This window comes from Alosa sapidissima, chromosome 20 (genome assembly GCF_018492685.1).
Source record: "Alosa sapidissima isolate fAloSap1 chromosome 20, fAloSap1.pri, whole genome shotgun sequence".
Lineage (NCBI taxonomy): Eukaryota > Metazoa > Chordata > Actinopteri > Clupeiformes > Clupeidae > Alosa > Alosa sapidissima.
In genome coordinates this window covers 14,033,146-14,052,123 of record NC_055976.1, presented here as the reverse complement: position 1 = coordinate 14,052,123, position 18,978 = coordinate 14,033,146, and the positions used below count along the sequence as shown (strand labels likewise).

At 43.2% G+C, this 18,978-nt stretch overlaps 1 protein-coding gene across 1 annotated transcript in view; it reads left to right on the top strand.

Moving 5' to 3' along the window:
* Window positions 1–18,978, top strand: part of LOC121694939 (teneurin-1-like) — a 206,212-nt gene that overhangs the window by 42,640 nt on the left and 144,594 nt on the right. Inside the window, 1 exon segment of the mRNA XM_042075340.1 lies at window positions 16,910–17,159. Coding sequence (XP_041931274.1) covers window positions 16,910–17,159 — 250 coding nt within the window.

The following is an 18,978-nucleotide window of genomic DNA, read 5'->3' as shown; positions in this document are numbered from 1 at the left end:
ATGAGCTTCGAAAGTCAGTCTTAAATAACGACGATCATGTTTGATAGCTACCATTTGATATAAACTACACTTTTACATTTGTAAACGTACCTTTGCTTGTGTAGCGACCTGCGGGTACAGACAGCTATATGGGCTGAAATAGCCTGAAATTAATTTTCTCCAGATCACATCACTGACCATTGACTTGAGCTCAAGATGATCGCAATAACATGTAGGTGATAATACATGGCTGCAAAAGCCCCTTTCACACTCCAGGGTGAAGTAGTTGTAACCGTATGTTAATGCATTCGTGTCAGATTTCTGCGTTCTGATAACACAGATCCATACTTCATTCAGCTCAGCCTCTAGGTTGCAACGCACGCACATAAGAATAACTTCTGGGTGAACAGGTATACACTGAGGGGGGGGGGGGGCAAGACGGTTACATGAAATGATATATAAAAGCATACATACACATGTTAAAAAGAAGAGATAAAAATGCAAAATCTTGCATTTTACAAGAGCATGCGTTTTGCTTAAAAAAGAGCACAACATTCTTTTTGTAGCTAAAACAGCAAGACTTTCAATGTAAAAAAGAAAGAAAAATGTTTTCATTCTTTTCTCAGCAAGATGAGCTATCCCTCATTTTTTCCCCTTAGGCTGTCCGGGTTTAACCAGGACTGTGTTCGGTCAACCTATCCCCACAGTCCCCTCGCCCCGTGGGTGATGGCCATGGACAACACAACATGGCCTCTAAAACAAAACGTGGGATTGTAACAGACAGACGAGGCTCGGGAGCTTCAGACATCAAACACTAACTGAGGCATGTCAGACCGGCAGAGAGGCGGCTTTGAAGAGACTTTAGGTCAATCTTGGCTAGTCCTCACCATAGAGTTCTTGTCCTTATCCTCCTCTTGTTTGAAATGGCATCTTCTCGGCACAGAGCACAGGCCTGATTGTTAAGCAGTGCAATCAAACCCTTTGATGTTAATCAGAGGGTTTTCTTTTTTTCTACACTTTTCTCACCCCCCATCACCCCCCCCCCCCCCTCTTTTTTTTTCCACTCTTTGTATCCCAGAGTGAAAGCCTGCTGGGAATGCTCAATGAAGCGGAATCCTTTTTTTTTTCCGTCAGATGGAACAAAACCTGTGAAAATGCTCTTTAACTGATATAATTTTCCCCACATGGAAAGCAAGAGTCTTTCAAGTCAGAGATGGGACTTAGCACTTTTTGTAACAATGAACTTTGCAGTGGCATAATCACAAACCACAAAAACCCAGAAAATTCAGTGTTCAATTTTGTGTGACAAGCAAGGCCATCTTCATCCAGACAAAAGCCACATATTCTGATATCTTGGTTTTGCCATTTAGGGAAAATTCATAGGGCACAAACAAACAATCATATGAGAGGGATATGTCTGTTTACTATCATGAGGGAAATTTGATAGAATGGCTGTTACAAACTCAGGCCAGTGTCTTCTCTGTGTCTTGAACACAGTGAGCCCAGACTTGACTGCACAACATGATAGTTTCACAATCTGCTCTCAATCTCTGATATGCCCCCACCACTCCTGGCAAAACTGGCAGGCTGCTGTGTAAGCACACACCAAAGGTAAGCGCACTGAAAAGATTCCCTCTCAATGCACTTTTTTTTTTTTTTTACTAAATCGCAGTTCGGAGAATTTTTGCTTCTTTTGTGCAGAACGTGTCTGTGTAGCTGATGCTTTTGCCTGCATCACCACATATGTCCTTGAGGTGTTTTTTTTTTGGTTCTGTTTGGTTAAGAAGACAGCACCTGTCTTAATTGTCTTACTGTTTTTTTTTTTTTCTTTTCTTTTCTCTAACTTCTTTCTCTCTTCCGGTATCGAATTCATCTCACAGCTGTTTATTGCTGCCTGGAGACTCATCAGCATTTGTCATCGTTTTCAATAGACCTTTGGCAGAGCCATTAAATCTGCCTGAAATGCCGGGGTGGTCGGATAGTAAATGTACGCTTTGACTCCCATTAACTCCCATTGGAACCCCTCCCATTAAGACTTCTGATTTGCATAACGAGGAAGTAAACATTTCTCACAGTCTCACTGGACTGCGGTAATCTTTTTTGTACATTAGTGTGTGTGTGTGTATTTGTGTGTGTTTGTATGTGTGTGTATGTGCACTGCCAATACGCCTATGTGATCTGCGACACCATTTGATCTTGAAACGTTTTTATCCCACACATAAATGCATGTGGGAATATACATTGCAAGCTTCTGACAAGCATTACACATCTGCACGCATGCATTGGCACAAACATGAACACTTGCATTAAGCTATACATAAACATACAGTACACCCACACACTGTCTCTAGAGATGTGAACATAGCCAACAAATACCTCTACTTAGACAAGCATTGGTGCCCCTACACATGTACTGTACACATGCACAGAGACAAATGTGAAGAAGACAACACACACACACACACACACACACACACACACACACACACACACACACGCACACACACACACAAAGGCCATTGCTCATCAAGTCCCGTGTCTCCCTCTTGCAAGCTGGCTGCTTAGCCCTTCGCGCTCCAGTTCGACTTTGTCTTGTTTTCCATAATTTTAATTACGCTTTTTTTCCCCGAGTTGGGAGAAGAGGGAGGATGTGCAGTCCCTCATGTGCTGTAATACAACAAAAGCCAGTAATATGATCTGTGGATACCACTGTGTTGAAGAAAAGTATGCAAATATCACGGTATTTAATGCTTTATCCGGTGCTGGTTGCGTGCGGCTGTGGCGCGACAGTGGCGGCGCCTGCGACTCTTAGACGCTTAGCGCAAGTTTATGCGCTGTGTTATCAGCCGGGCCATATGCGGAGTGGCTTAAGCCGGCCACGCACCGCAAACAAGAGGCTCCTCAGCGGCCGTGGGGCTGTCGGGGCTTGGGGGGGGGGGGGGGGGGGGGTAAGAGCCTTTCGCTTCTGATGCTTTATTTTTAGCCGTTCCCAATGAGTGGCGGCGCGGCTTTAATCAGCGTGAGAGGTGATGTCCTTCGCTGACATCACTCAAGGGGGGTCGAGGAGAGGGGCCCCTGGCCCGCTCCGCCTCTGCAGGAACACACGCCACCGCTGACAGATCTGCTAGGCCTTTAAGCTATTAGCCGGCCCCTGTCCCTGGCCCTCTCTCTCTTTCTTCTCTCTCTCTTTCTCATTCTTTTACTCTTTCTTCTGTATCTGTTTTTTCTCTGTCTGTCTCCCCTCCTTCTCTCTCTTTTGTTTTCTCTCTTCCCTCCTCCTTTTCTCTATCTCTGTCTCTCTCTCAACCTTTCTTTCCCCCCTCTCCCTCTTTCTTTAATTCACTCTCTCTTCTTGCTTTCATTCTCCTTTCTTCCCATTTTTCTGTCTCTTTCTTTCCTTCGTTCTTTCTAGTTGTCCTTCTCATCTCAGCCTCGCTGCCAGAACTATTTTATGTCAGCTCAGTGGATAGAATGAAAGAGAGGCACAGAGGAAGAGAGAGATAGAGAGAGAGAGAGAGAGAGAGAGAGAGAGAGAGAGAGAGAGAGAGAGAGAGAGAGAAAGAGAAGGAAAGCAGAGGGCGTGAAAGAAAAAGAAAGAGAGGAGGAAGACGGAGGCAGAAAGGGAGGGAGGGCTGGACATAAAAGATCGCCTGAGAGAACCAGTGAGACATGGAGAAATAGTCATGGAAAGATGAAAGGGCGAAGAAGGAAGAGAAATAGAGACTGTGAGGCAGAAGATGGAGACAGATGTGGAGGAAGAGACAGAGACGCATGATGACACCGTGGTCGTGGAAGACAAATTGGCTCTCCGTGTCTCACCACCGCACATCTGTCTCCTCTTCCTCATCATCCTCCCTCTGCTTTTGTTCCGCTACTTCTGCCCCCTTGCTCTTTTCCTTCCCTTCACCCCCCCCCCTCTGCTTTTCTCTTCCTCTTCCATCGTTTTCCTGCTGTTCCTTAAACACAGTCCATCAGTGTTGCTGTGGAGAAGGGGCGGCCACCAGTCTAGAGTTGGGTCTGGCAGAGGAGAGGAGAGGACAGGAGAATCTCTTCAGGAGGGAGCTTCAGGGTCCTCCCCCTCAGAGAAATCGACATGCGACTGGGGGGGGGTGGGGGGGGGGGGTCGGGGTATCGGGCAGAGTGGTGGAGTGGGTTGAGCTGGGGGCTCATAAAATGATCAGTGATGAAGTGGCAGTGAATGGCCACTGAATAATGTATGGCGTGGAGGGTTCAGAGACGGCGGAGGGTTCGGAGACGGCGGAGGGCGGTCTATTAAGGGCAGGCCGAACAGCGAGGTGTTTTATTAAAGAGGAACACTTACAATTACAAACTGCATTAAAGGCCCCAACGGCCCCCGTCTGCCTGTCACACTGTCCCCAGCACAACACTGAACAGCACAGCCAGTCTTCAGGGAGCACTGAGGAGGACACACACACACACGCACACACACACTCACACACACACACACACACACAGAAATGCGCCGCCAGGCAGTGTAAACTACACACACAATGACATGCACACACACACACACACAGTCACACGCACACACACAGTCACATAAGCATCTACTGAGCAAACGTAACACAGTCATAGAAGCATGATTCAGTTTCTGCACACAATCACGTCAAAGTCATGCATCTGTTTGAGTTGTCCACATATGCACTCACATGCACGATTGCACACATATACACACATTTACACACACACACACACACACACACACACACACACACACACACACACACACACACACACACACACATACACACACACACACATACACACAAACATGGTGGGGCTTGGGGAAAGTCCATAACCATGGTGTTTATCTGTTTGTGTTTATAGGTGATTAGTGGTCCCATGTTTGTGTTTACTTCTGATTAGCTCCATTCCCTTGCTAGCATTTACAGTCATCCCATCATCAATGCAGGCAGGCCGTAACATATTACTTCAAACATTTGCTCGCTACAATCCATCTGCCTGTCATTATCCCCCTACCTCACCCCACCTCGCCCCCCCCCCCACACACACACACACACACACACACACAAACCACCACTTCCACCCCCGCTAGCCTCCCCCACCCCTTTTTGAAAATCCCAGTTGGGTAGCCAATCTTGAGAAGCATATGCATTTCATTTGCCTCCGAGGGGCATCAGGAAACTCTGGCAGGTAGTCATCTTTCCCAGATGGATGGACCGCTAGCGATGCTTCCGGTGGCCACCCCTGGCTAGCGATAAGTGCTACTTGTGAGTGTCCAGACCCTATCCTGAGACTGAAGCGCTGTCTCTAATGGCTGGCATTTGGTGCTGGTCCGATACCGCTCATCGTGGCTGACAATCGCGGGCAGATGGGTGAAAGGGATCGGTCATAGCACCCTGTCAATCTTGGAGAAGAGATAATGCGCAGTGAGGCCGTTTGACTGACAGGCCCCCAGCTCTGATAGGACAGATGCGGCGTCTTCTGCCTGATTTCCTCCTATTTTTCATATTCAATCTATGTGTCATATTCTCTCCCACTATCTCACTCTCTCTGTCTCTTTCCTCTCCCTCCATTTCTCCCTCTCTCTCTCTCTCTCTCTCTCTCTCTCTCTCTCGCTCCCTCTCTCCCCCTCTCTCCCACTGTGTTTCCTCATGAATGAGGATCAGGCTTTGCCCACAGGGGTTAGTGTAAGTGCCAGAGCTTAACTTGTGTGTCTCATGTGATTAATGTGATACTCTGGTTCGCTGCTCTCAGTGGCCCACCAGTGCATGGGGACAACAGCAGCTGTGTGTGGATGATCTCATTTCATATGATTTGTGCCTAGGATTTTGATTTGAGCGTGTATGAGTTTGTGACTTTTGAAATACAGTTTTTTACAATTGTTTACACACGTTTTCAAAACTCTGTGTCTATTTTTCAAAACTCCACACACAGAACCCACAATTGCTCAAACAAAATGCAAAATGCCTCAAATCTCCAGCAAAATGACACACAACATTCAAAATGTCAAAAACACACCTTTAAAGCAAACATTCGCCTCACATTACAAACACTTTTGTAATATAATATGACATTTTGGATACATCATGTACACACTGTTGCTCAAAACCTAAAGCTCTTCTGTCTTAGGCTTTCTATATGTATTTCCATACAAGAGTGAAAGTTACGGTATCAACAAAGAGAAGTTGAAATACACATTAAAAATGCAAGCAATATTGAAACCAAAAATAGTGATTTTTCCCAAATAATTTGCTGTTGTGAATACAGTATTTTACAGCAAACAAGAAAAAAAGCAAAGAAGAATACAGTGACCACCAGATGTACATGGAGTTTTGAAAACACTGATTTTGCTTTTTTCCAAAGACAAGTGTGTGTGTGTGCGTGTGTGTGTGTGTGTGTGTGTGTGGGGGGGGGGGGGGGGTCGTGTACAGTATGTATTCATAGGCCTATAGACCCTTTCAACTGCAGAAACAAACAATTCTACAGTAAGCGTTCCTAAGGCATTTCTGGAGGCACAGAAAAATGTATTGAGCTAATGGTACTGTAACATGGGGACAAACAAAAATAGAGTAAAAAGACAAAGTTCAACTTTTTGTAGAACATTACTGTAAGCTAAAGTCCGATTACTGTAATTTTCAAAGTATCTGCATTGGTTCAGAATATTTCAACCGGAAATCCTCTAGGAGCAGATTGAAAGGGTCCATACCTATATAGAAAGTATATCTATTCATAGACCTATACTAAGGCATTGATTGAATGGTGTTCAGTAAAGTAAAGAGTGTTTACACATGTGAAGAGAAAGAGTGAAGCACCGGTGATTTAGTGTGGCATTTTGATGGGTTGTGTTTGAAGAACGAAATCAAGTTACTTCCTGTTAGATTTGTGTGTGTTAGGTAGAAAATTGTGTGTGGTGTTTTGCAAAATGTGTTTTAGTCAATTGAAAACACTGAGAATTAGTGTATGGTTTTGCAGATTTGGTGTCGGGTTATGATGTTTGGAGGACATGTTTAGAAAATTGTGTGACAAGCAAAGATTTAGTGTGTAAGCAGTTGAAAAAAACTGTAAGAAACGGATTTAATGTATTTTGTATGTAAATGTATGTATGTGGGGTGGTGTGTATTGTAGGCATATATGCACTTTTGTTTGTCTATGACTATTACGTTTAACATATCCTATGTTAGTGAATTTAGTTTATTGGATTATGATACATCTTTTATTTGTGTTTAACATTTATGCCACCGATACACCTTGGTAAAATTTGGATTATAATCTTTAATGTTGGTTCATGTATGTATTTATTGAAACAAATCAGGAAACAGGTCATTATAATAAGCCTTTGTTTTTTTGAGAGAGAGAGAGAGAGACAGTAGCATTTTGTGTAAAAGGTGTTTCAAAACTGTCAGTACCTGGATAGGAATGTTTTCAACATTCAAAATGAACCAAATCTAAGAAGCGAGAAGCAGCCAACGCTAACTTTTGAGGGATGGAGGTATTCCCAACACTTCAAATTCGTTGAAACTAAGGGGAGGAATGTGAGTGTAAGGTGTACACTGTGCCCTGGTGAGAAACTTTTGTCTTCTGCCGTTAACTCAACTGCCAGCCTGTTGATACGATTTGCACTAGCTTTGCACCAATTTCGGGGGAGCCTGTTCAATGAAAGAGTATAAGGCTATAAAACAAGCCCCTATGTATTGTTATTGTTGCTATGTTATAAATGCTCTGTTTGTGGCATTTTTTTATATTAAAGAGCACAAAATCCATAGTAGAACTTTATGTAGGCCTACACACTTAGGAACAGATGCAAAGTCGCACATAAAAGTCACGAAAAAGTTACTTTTCATCGAGGGTAACTAAATAAAGTAATGGGTTACTTTTTTAAGAAGTAACGAGTAACGAGCAAAGGCTTTTTATAGTAACTTCCCCAACACTGGATATGGAGACTTCTGTAAAGCTTTATAAAACACTGAGAATATTTTCTCAACCATTATATTTTCATATTTTCCAATTGTGGTCACCAGGTAGTAACATGTTAACTGTAAAAAGTAGCTTTGAAAAGACTCCAAATAGAAATACATTTATTACATGGTATGAAGCTTCCATATTTCTATTGTCATTTTCAATCACTGCTTTGAAGCATTTGATCAATTTAAAATTGGTCATCATTTCTAAGATAAACAATGTGCCACCACAAAAAGAAAACGACTATTAGGCTGTCAGTATCTTAAATTGAAGAGCTAATAATAGCTGTATATTTGTGTGTGTGTGTATGCGTGTGTGTGTGTGTGTGTGTGTGTTGATACTCATGTCCTCGTGCAGTGCATATGCTGCTCCTCCTCACCTTGAGTGCAGTCCTGTGCCAGAAGGCCGCTTGAAGGTTGACGTGGAGCAGTGCTTGTAGCAAGCCTGTTTTGAAAGGTGCGCGCATCCTAGCGGAACACTCTGTTGTTGCCGTGGGAAAGGTGAGAGGTGTAGTGACAACCCCAATAACCCCCTTCCCACACACACACACACACACACACACACACACACACACGTGTCAACCCCCCTTGTTAAAAGTTGCCCTCTGGCACCCAGGGTGAGTCGACCCCATTGACCCCTGCTCACATGTCATATGAAGATGTGTGAGGAATTATTTTACGTTGGTTTCTTTTATTGTTATTATTTCAACACCATGCTAGCCAGGAGCATTCGGACAGCTCCCCCTCCCCCCCCCTTTTGTGTCATCCCTTTTCTGTTTTCCCAGTTCCCCTGTAGGGGCCTGGGTTGCTGCACTTGTGTAGAGATGTTGTTATTCCAGTGGGTACACTTCTGCACATACCCTATTAGTATACAGCAAAGACCCATATCATACTGTGTTCTGATGAATAACATCATATTTGTAATTTGTCACAGTGGCTGTCCCTGTATAGTAATCTCCATACTAATACCCATGGTGAAAGCTTGGTGCAGTTCAACAGGTGCCTAGTGACCAATTTAACTGATGTCAACAGCATAGATCATCTGAAGGCCATCACTGTGAGACACAGAGTATTTCTTTACTGTCATTTTTGAATTCTCACTTGCTCATTGGGATGTTTTTATTGGGTGAATCCTTTTTATAATGCTATAATGCATGTTGTAGTTGGTTCAGTGGGCTGTTGGGGCATACTTTCCTTTGCTGTAATCTAACCTGGATGCTGCAGTTGATAATTTTGTTAAAGACTTTATTTTCATGTATTCATGTTATTGGCATGAATGTCACAAATCATTTTGATGCCAGGTTTATTGCAACACATTGTTTTATTATCATGGTTAACACATTGGCTTTCGCCAGACTCCAGCATTTAGTTCATTTTGGAGTAAAGGTATGAGATTACTGTAGCACCACAAAGTAAAGCCCTTGCTGAACAGGGGTGTAGTGAATTAAAAAGTCTCCGGGGTGATCATCTCCAGAGGCAAACTCAATCAATCTTACTGCTGTGTTTGTGGAGTGAACAAATGGGAAGATGAAGAAATGATTTGTTCTTCTCTCTCTCTCTTTCTCTCTCTCTCTCTCTCTCTCTCTCTCTCTCTCTCTCTCTTTCTCATCCATCTCTTTCATGCTGGTTAGGTGAGGGCCTGCCCAAAGGCCTGGCACATGTTAATCCTGTGTGAATTTTCTCTGTTTTTCCAACACACTCAGATGACTTGTCTTAAAAGCACTCACAGCTAATGCTGTTGACTGGAGCAACCATTGATGGAGTCACGGAATAAATTTACATGCATTTTGATACGCTTCCCCTCCGAGCAAGAAAATATAATTACTGCGTTCCCGCTTGCCTCCTCACCCCCTGTGTTTTGATAATATAAATTGTCTTGTTTGTGTGCACAATGTAGCCCTAAACTGTAGGCTCTTTGCTTCTGTCCCTTTTTGTTCTTTGTTTTTCATTGTAGCGTTTGCTTTTTTTTTTTGTACCTCCTCCATTTTTGTCTGTCCACGTCCCCCAGCCATGAGACTCCGATTTGCTAGGCTCAACATTGCTGAGTACTACATTTCACTTACTTTTTTAATTTATTTATTTATTTATTTATTTATCTATTTATTTGTTTGTTTATTTATTTATTTTTTTTCCTTTTCATGATTTCCTGCTCTTGAAGACTTAGCGGTCAGTCATATCTAATTATCTCTAATGCATATTCAAGGCCCGCGGGGTGCATCAGTGGTGCCTGACTGGCCTCTCTCCGGCCGCGTAGGGTGGTGTTCAGACAGCCCTGTCAGGGTGCCCTTGTTCCAGGGGACGGGGGTCCAGCCAGTCACCTCTGAAGCAGGTGGCATTGACACGGGCCCCGGGGTGCATGACATGGCCACCCCGCAGAACTGCTCTGACTGAGCCAGCAGAGAGAGGGAGGGAGGGAAGAGACAAAAAGAGAGTGGGAGGAAGAAGGAGAAAGAGGGATAGAGAGGGGGGGGTGGAGATGGGTGTATGGAGAGGAAAGAGGAAAGGAAGAGGGGGAGAGACAACGAAAGTTAAGTTGTAGAGGAAGGATAGATAGGAAGAAAAATAACATGATAGATGCAAAAGAATAGCCTGAGAGAATATGGCAGAGAGAGAGAGAGAGAGAGAGAGAGAGAGAGAGAGAGAGAGAGAGAGAGAGAGAGATCACAAACTCAGTAGAGCAAGAGGGTGAGAGCGAGAGATCACAAACTTGGAAGAGCAAGGGGGGAGAGAGTGATAGAGAGAGATCACAAACTCAGCAGAGCAAGAGGGTGAGAGAGAGAGAGAGAGAGAGAGAGAGAGAGAGATCACAAACTCTGCAGCATTTGACAAGAGTCGCAGAATAAAGTGCTTTGCTGCAGTCCCAGAGGGAAGGAAACGCTGTATTTGCCCCCCTGGGGACCTCAGACACTTTGAACGAAATATGTGGCTTTAAACTTGCACATTACTATCGCTGTACCTCACTGTAGACGCCTCATGTTGGATTTCGGTAGACTAATATGAGCACCTTAATCGTGTCATGTTTTTTCTAGCTCGTAGCAGAAGGCCTGAATAATGCTGGCTTAACGGAAACATGACAATGTCTTTTTCAAACACTTAAATGACTCCACTCTCTTCATGTGGGTTTTTGCTCGACACTCTGCATTGTAATCTGCCATACGGTGACTACCGTCGTCTTCGACGGCGACGACAGTAAAGCTCTGAGGTGATGAACGACATGTGTGGTCGAAATTAGCCTCCGGTCAGAGCATATCAAGTGGGCTCTTCTTTGTTTAAATTAACTCGGAGCTAAGCTCATTATGCTAATGAACATAACTCTGTGTCCATCAATTATCTGCATTGGGCGTAACCGTTCATTACCACGGTGACGTGCTTGAAATACATCACCTGTCCCCTACTTCCATGTCAGGCATAGAGCAACGCTTAGAAGCTACATGAAATCTACATAACTCTTTCATAGCGTTACATAAGCACTGATAACCTGACATAATTAGGCTTCGCTACTATGATGACGATACAGGACGAGACGATACGTTATCAAATCACAAGCGATTCCTTTGAAGGACAGCATGTTTAGTGACTTAAAAGAGGCCCATATGTGTGCATAGTGTTTCAGATGCAGTGGGAGATATTCACAGCAATCGCCTTAAGCAGAATCCTTATTGAAGGGTGATGGAGAGCTCATGATGAAGACGTCTTCAAAGGCTCCGCTGCTTAATATTAAAACAGAGCACATCTACATTAATCACAGCAGCTTTTTAGATTACTGAAGAGCTGTCGACTGTTGAAAGGCAATATTGTAAAACCAATTTTTTCTTATTTACCCAAGTAGAGGTAAATCCAAAGATGGTCAAGGCAAGTGTGTGTTTGTGTCTGTGTCTCTCTCTGTGTGTGTGTGTGTGTGTGTGTGTGTTAGTTATTGATTCCATTAAGGGATATTCATTAAAAATGACATGTTTCAAAAGACAGGAGCCATTTCTTAACAGTGCTTTAAAAGAAAACTAATTTCAACAGGATGACCTTTTATCAGAGGTTAATTATTTATTTTACATTAGAATAGGAGGGGAATCAACTTTGCCTGGAGTAAATGTTACACAATTATGGGAGGACTAGATAGAGTGCTTTCCTTTGGGAAATTACCCTTCCATAATCTTTCGCCTAGATGAGTGTGTCATTTTATGAAATGAAAGTCTACCACAGCTACCTTTTTTTCCCAGAGGCTGGCAAGAAAATATGGCATAAAACATGAATAAAACATTGTTTTTTGAGAGGCAGCCCAAGATGACAGCTGTTTTCGCCGTTAATTGTATTAAAAGAGGTCTTAAGTGTCTCGCTGTGGCTCGAGCACCAGAGATTCACTGTCTCTGTGAATCATTCAAGCTGTTTTAGCTGTCAATCAAGGGGAAATTCGAAAGATATAAGTAGCATAATCAGGAAAGGCAATGTTAACTAACTTGGACTGAACAGAGTTTTTGGAACAAACACACACACACACACACACACACACACACACACACACACACACACACACACACACACACACACACACACACACACATGCACACACACACACACACACAAAGATCATCTGAAAGACTTTCAGAAACTCAGTAAGTCTGAGGTAATCGAGGACATATTTTTTCAATCCTCACACCTGTGGTAATGTTTTCTCTGTGTTGTTTTTCATGAAAATGGTTCACATGGACTTCTTGTTAAGTTATGTCTAATTTCAGACAAATCTATGCCCAATTATCCAACATATAACAAGACATCGAAAAAAAAGAGTAAAATAAACACTTAGAACACAAAAGTACCTCAAATATCCTTGATTTTTCCTAGATTCTACCTCCTCCGTGAGCTCCCATTTTGTCTCGTCACCCGGAACCTTTATTTATCCTTCTCTCTGACCTGTCTGCATTTCACATATCAAAACGCTACTCCAGGCAACCTCGAGACACACACACACACACACACCGACAGCTACGCCATGAATTATTTGCTGGATTGTTTGGCGTCCGACCCGGCGATCCCGTGCGCTCCACTCTCCGCTGCGCTCTCTCGCCGTCCAAGACGGCGACGCGCATTAAACATTTAGAAATGGAATGTGCAGGTGCTCCACTTCATCAGTCTTCTGTAATGGCCAGCTGGCAACAGGCACGGCCGACATTCAGCTTCAGCGTGTGCTCCCTTAATGGGACTTGTGTTCTGCTGTTACTGATAGGATGTTGTGTTTCATAGAGAAGATTACATATGCTGCATTGTGTCAGAGGAAACTGTCAGTGCATACCTCTCTCCTCCTTGGACAGGAGAGACAGTTAAAGGACTTTCTTGAGAGGGTTTAGTGCTGATATGACTTTTTCCCTTTCCGCAATAAGATTGTTTTTGACAGGAAATAACCAATTGCTATGTCAGCCACTGTGGCAGCAGTTGGTTGAAATGTCACAGTTGTTCCCGTATTGCTGTCTGTATTTCCCTGGCTTCCCTGACTCACTCTTGTCTAATGTGTACCATGAGAATACAGGCAACAACATATGTCTTTGTGAAAGATGCTCACTTATAGTTAGATAAACGAGTTTAAGCACCTCATTAGACAGGAAATCTTTGATCGCACATAAACAAGGGGCTTGGGATATATGGAACAACAAAGACAGAGAGAGAGTAAACAAAGCAAATACTTCTATGTATTTGCTTTGTTTACATGTTTGTGCACTTACTGTATGTTGATAAAGGAAGAGCTTCATGAGTCTTGATGTTCTTGTCTTAAAAAAGCTCAATTTATTCATCTTAGCAGAAGTTATTTCCAATATTAACATTTATCAAGGTCAGGTACACTGGATGTGATGTGTGTGTGTGTGTGTGCTGGGGGAAGGGGGGTGTCTAGCTAAACTGAAATCCCAGAGTGTTACATCATCAGAGGGCGTATCTACAGACGCCAGCCCTGTGGGGGGGGGGGGCCTGCCTCAGCTTTTTTTTGGCATATCAACTCCCCCCAACATCACACACACACACACACACACACACACACAAGCTGACAGAAATGCGGTCGGCACAGACGTGTGTGTAGGCCAGCCTCCCACCTCTGAAAGAAAAGGATTTTCAGCATCAATAAGGCCGCTGGCAGAGCCCTCGCTCCTCCTGTTGCCATTTGCAGCAGGGAAGGGAAGGAAAACAATGTCATGTTTTATTAAAACGGTCATGCTGGTGTGTGTGTGGTGGTGTTGCTGAACAGCGGTTTGTGCGTGGTGAAACTGTTTTGGACCTGTGGATGTCTGTGGCGCGCCGAGAACGTCTCAATACCTGACTGAATGAGGCCGTTGGCCAGTGCAGCAGGCTATACAGACACATGGGCCATTTTCCATATGGTATCTGGATCAACAGACTTACTGCTGTGACCCCCTTTGAGGTTAAACGTGTATCCGTCGCTGTTAAATATTTGTTGACAGAGTCGTCCACATGAGCAAACATTTGCCGTTCTGTGGTTGAAATGCGATCTGTCGCCGTTGCAAATCCGTGGGATCTTTTGGCCTACATCGGTGGCGTTGGCGGTAGAGGCGTTTGGCAGCTTGCAGCAGCGCTTCATTCACTATTTAATAATATCCCTGTTTTCCTCTGCCCGGTCCGGGCTGCTGTTGTATGTGTGTCGCCGAGAAGTCATATTGGGTGAGTTTATGGCACTTTCGCTGTCATGGCCCTGAGCTAAAGCAGATAAGCCCTCAAATGCACCATCTGGTGCTTCTTCTCTCTACACCACCCCGCCTCATCCCCACTCACACACACACACACACACACACACACAAACACACACACACACACACACATAGACCAGACACGCACACACACACACACACAGATATAGCATTCATGCACACACACACACACACACACACACACACACACACACACACACACACACACACACACACACACACACTGACTAGGCATGCTCAAACACACACACACACACACACACACACACGCACACACACAGATATATAACTCACACACATGCACACCACCACCATCACAACCCATCCCTAAGCCTCACAGAAATGGCCTTGCCTTGCTCCGATTCATTCGGCTCACCAAGATTATGTAGGCGTCTGGCTGAGAGGCCTGAACTGGGCCACAGAAGCCCTGTTTGAAACAGACACCTTTCCATGAGTGCAAAGCCGTGTCGCTGACACTGTCTGCTATACCACCTGTTTGAGGCTATTGTGGCCAATCCATGCACAGCTGCAGAGGAAGATGCTTTTTTTCTCTCTTTTCCTCTGTAGTTTTACTTTGTTCATGAACACATGTTTGAAAAAGATGATATGTGAAGTCAGTAAAAAAATTAAATAAAATAAAACCTTAATTTAAATTCTGAGTGTATGTTTTGCATTAATAAGTGAAGCTGTTGAATGCTGTAACATGAAAGCTGCTCAGATCAAGCACATACTGCATGTGCCTGGTTATCTCAAAGCGATCCATTCTTCATTCTTCCATCTCTTGAGTCAGGAAAAAAAGGAAATGATTATTTATGATAATAGACATTATTACTTCATGCTAAAATATTAACTGAGTGTAATGGCTGACTTTAATATTTGAGTTTTAAATGTTGAATATTGAATTTGATTACAGCTTGGCCAGAGATTCCTTTTGACAGAAACTCCTCCAACATTTTTTCACTCTTTTCAATTTAACTGGACATGTCTTGTTTAACACAAGATTGCTTATTTTCTGAATGAATGTCCCTCGCAGTCTGCACCCATTCTCATCCCAATCCCCCTTAAAGCAACAGCAGGTGTTTTGGTCTGAAGCTAGCAACTACCCAGGGAGTGCACCTTGCAAACATCCACAAAAGCTTGAAAAGCTTGGTGAAAGCTGGTGTCTTTTGGTGATATATTTTGCAAACAGGACGTACTGTAGGGTTGTGAAAGTATTTCTTATATTTTCCATGGAACTCCATGGGGCATCCTGGAGGTCTAGTGGGGAGAATATTTTTACAGTCCTTTAAATGACCATACACCATCAAAATGACTTTTGAAGATAATTACATTTACATTTATTCATGTAGCAGATGATACTAAAACTAGTGGCTTATAGCAAACAGACCTGTACCAGTATAATTGGCATTTAGTTGGGTTACACTTTACTCGACAGTATTGATATAAGAGTGACATGACACTGTCATGAATGTGTCATAAACAAGTCATAAACATTTATGACATAACGCTTCTGTTATTAAGTGACATTCGGTTTTTGTCATAACAAGTTAGGGTTAGGATTAGGGTTAGAAAATTTGAATTAAAATTTGTTTTAGTGAGTGGTTGTTTGGACCATTATGCACTGGCCAGTTGTCCCCGCCCCCCTAGTCTCATCTAAAAGTCAAATAAATTAAATAAAACAGAATAAAATAAAAGTTAAAAGGAAATAAAAGAGAGGAACTATAAAAAAAGACACAGAGTGGTTTAAAACTTTAATTTAATTTTTCATTAAGACCTTGTGGGTGTAATGTTTGAAGTTTTAAAATCCACAATCTCTCTGCTCTTTTCCTCTGTAAAATTGTCCAGCCTGGGTTCCCTTCAAGGCCACAGACCCTCAAATGTGTGATGTTGTGCGTCTGGAAATGTGTGACAAGATAGGTGTTGAGTGTATTTTTCTGTATGTTGTGCAGATGTTGTTTGAGGCGTATGCGAAGTGTATGTCCAGTTTCCCCGATGTAGTTAGGATTAGGGTTAGAGTTAGGGTTGGGGTTACAGTAGGATTAGAGTTAGAGGTTAGGATTAGGGTTAGGGCTAGGGTTCATGTGTCATGACAGTGTCATATGTTCATGACAGTGTCATGTCACTCTTATGCAGATACTGTCAAGTAAAGTGTTACCTTTAGTTGTATAGTTAGATACAACTAAAGGTAACACTTTAACAGATAACAGATCAGGTTCCTTTCAGTTTCACAGTCCCTGCAGCGTTGCTTAAAGTCTGTCTTTCTGTGTGTCTGCCTCTCTCTAGACAACCCCAGCAGTCCAGCCACACAGTTCACCTTCCGCCCGTTGCCCCCCCCACCTCCGCCGCCCCACGCCTGCACCTGCGCCCGCCCTGCGCCCTACGCCCATGTGACCCTGCAGCGCAGCACCATGCCCGCCCAGAGCCACGCCAGGGACAGGGACGGCCAGGGCACAGATGGCATCGGGCAGAACGACAGCTCACAGGTCAACCGCAACAACTGGGTGCTCAACAGCAACATTCCTCTGGAGACTAGGTGGGTGCTGAGACAGGGGCTGGGTGGGGATGATGGACAGGAGGATGAATGTGAAGCTTGAGCATGAGTGGAGGCTCATACACACACACACACACACAGACACACACTTCCACACAGGGCATTCACACAAAAAGATGTTGTGCAAACACATACACAGTACCCAACAAGCTGAAAGAATGCTGGCAGCAAATGTCCTTTGTCCACCAAAGAACACATATTGCACCCTCCATCAACCCTGCCCTTTCTTCCTTTTTGTAAATGCACACACACACACACACACACAGACACACACACACACACACACACACACACACACACACACACACACACACACACACACACACACAAACACCAACATATATACCTTCAGAAATCATTAAAGAGCCACTTGCAGTTTGGAAACCCTAAAAAAGCATAGTGAAGATAAATTATGAAGGAACTAGATTCTCAGAAAGAAAAAAAAAAGATAACTACCCCAGAAACAGCATATTGTATTGCCAGGGCGAGAACAGGGGAAGGAATGATGGGCAGAGGAAAGACGTTTTTTGGTGAGTGACTCAGTAATAACGGTGGCTAACGCTGTGTCTGTGTCTATTGACATTATCTTGATATTGTTTAATACTTACAGGTATCTGAACGCACACACGTTCACAGAAGGAACGTTTAGAACTTTGATAAAGTCAGAATATGCTGCGTGACATATGAATAGAATATTTTATTAACAACTCATGTAAACACCATAATCGCAAAATTGTGTTAAATTCTGAATACAGTCAATACTCGGAATATGAATGTCCGTGTAAAGGTTTTGTGAAAGATGAGGCGGTGATGTCCCCTCTATTTAGGCTACCTGCACAAAACACACCCCAGCATGAATACCCTTGCTTTTTGGAAAATGGTGGAGGTGATATACTGACAGGCTGGAATTAGTGTAACCAGCACAAACACAATTATGACTGTCCAAAAAATCCTGAGTGCCAATTTGCAAAAAACACTCAAGTAAGTGCCAATTTAAGTTGTTTACCTTCTCCTAGTACGTAATATGACGTGTTTGTGGGTGGGAGAGGCATATTTAGGAGCCTGCTTTAAATTCTTAATTACTGTTACTAATTAGGTTTTGTAAAACATATTAATTTTTACATTACATTTTCATACAAGATGTAGAAGAAGTATAAATTCAGTTTTGAAACCTGCAAATTGCTCTTTAAGCTGGGACAAACTCCTACTTTACAAAGTTGTTTATACCCTGTGAATATGTATAGATACCATTTGTCATATGCCACTATCCAGAGGAGTGCCACACAGGGCTTGCTTTCCGGCCACATTAAATGGCACGCCCTGGCACTCAATAAAATAGTGTTTTTGTCACACTAATGACCAGCTGTGATAGAAGCCATCCACTCACTTTGGAACAAGAAAAAAAAAAGAACAAAACAAAAATAAAAAGACAAATAAAGAAAAAGATTGTATTGATGTATGGATTGATGGATTTTTCTTCTCATTAGAGCACAGACAAATGTTTAACAAATCTGGTTCTGGTTTTTTTTTGTCTTTTTTTTTTTTTGTCAAGCCTGTCTGGTTTCCCCTCACTCATCTGGAGTCCATTTCATGAAAAACAAGAAAACAAAGGAAAGGCCTGTCATATTTAAAGCTTCTATCAAAACTTTGATCACCCGCATGCCTCTTCCAACTATAAAAGCCGTATACCAAGAACAGTGTACCTCTCCCAAAAAGGTACAAAACAGTGAGTGGCATTGATGATAATCAGAGCGGGCATCTCTCAGTAGGCTCAAATGTGAATGCTGACCATGGTCTGTGA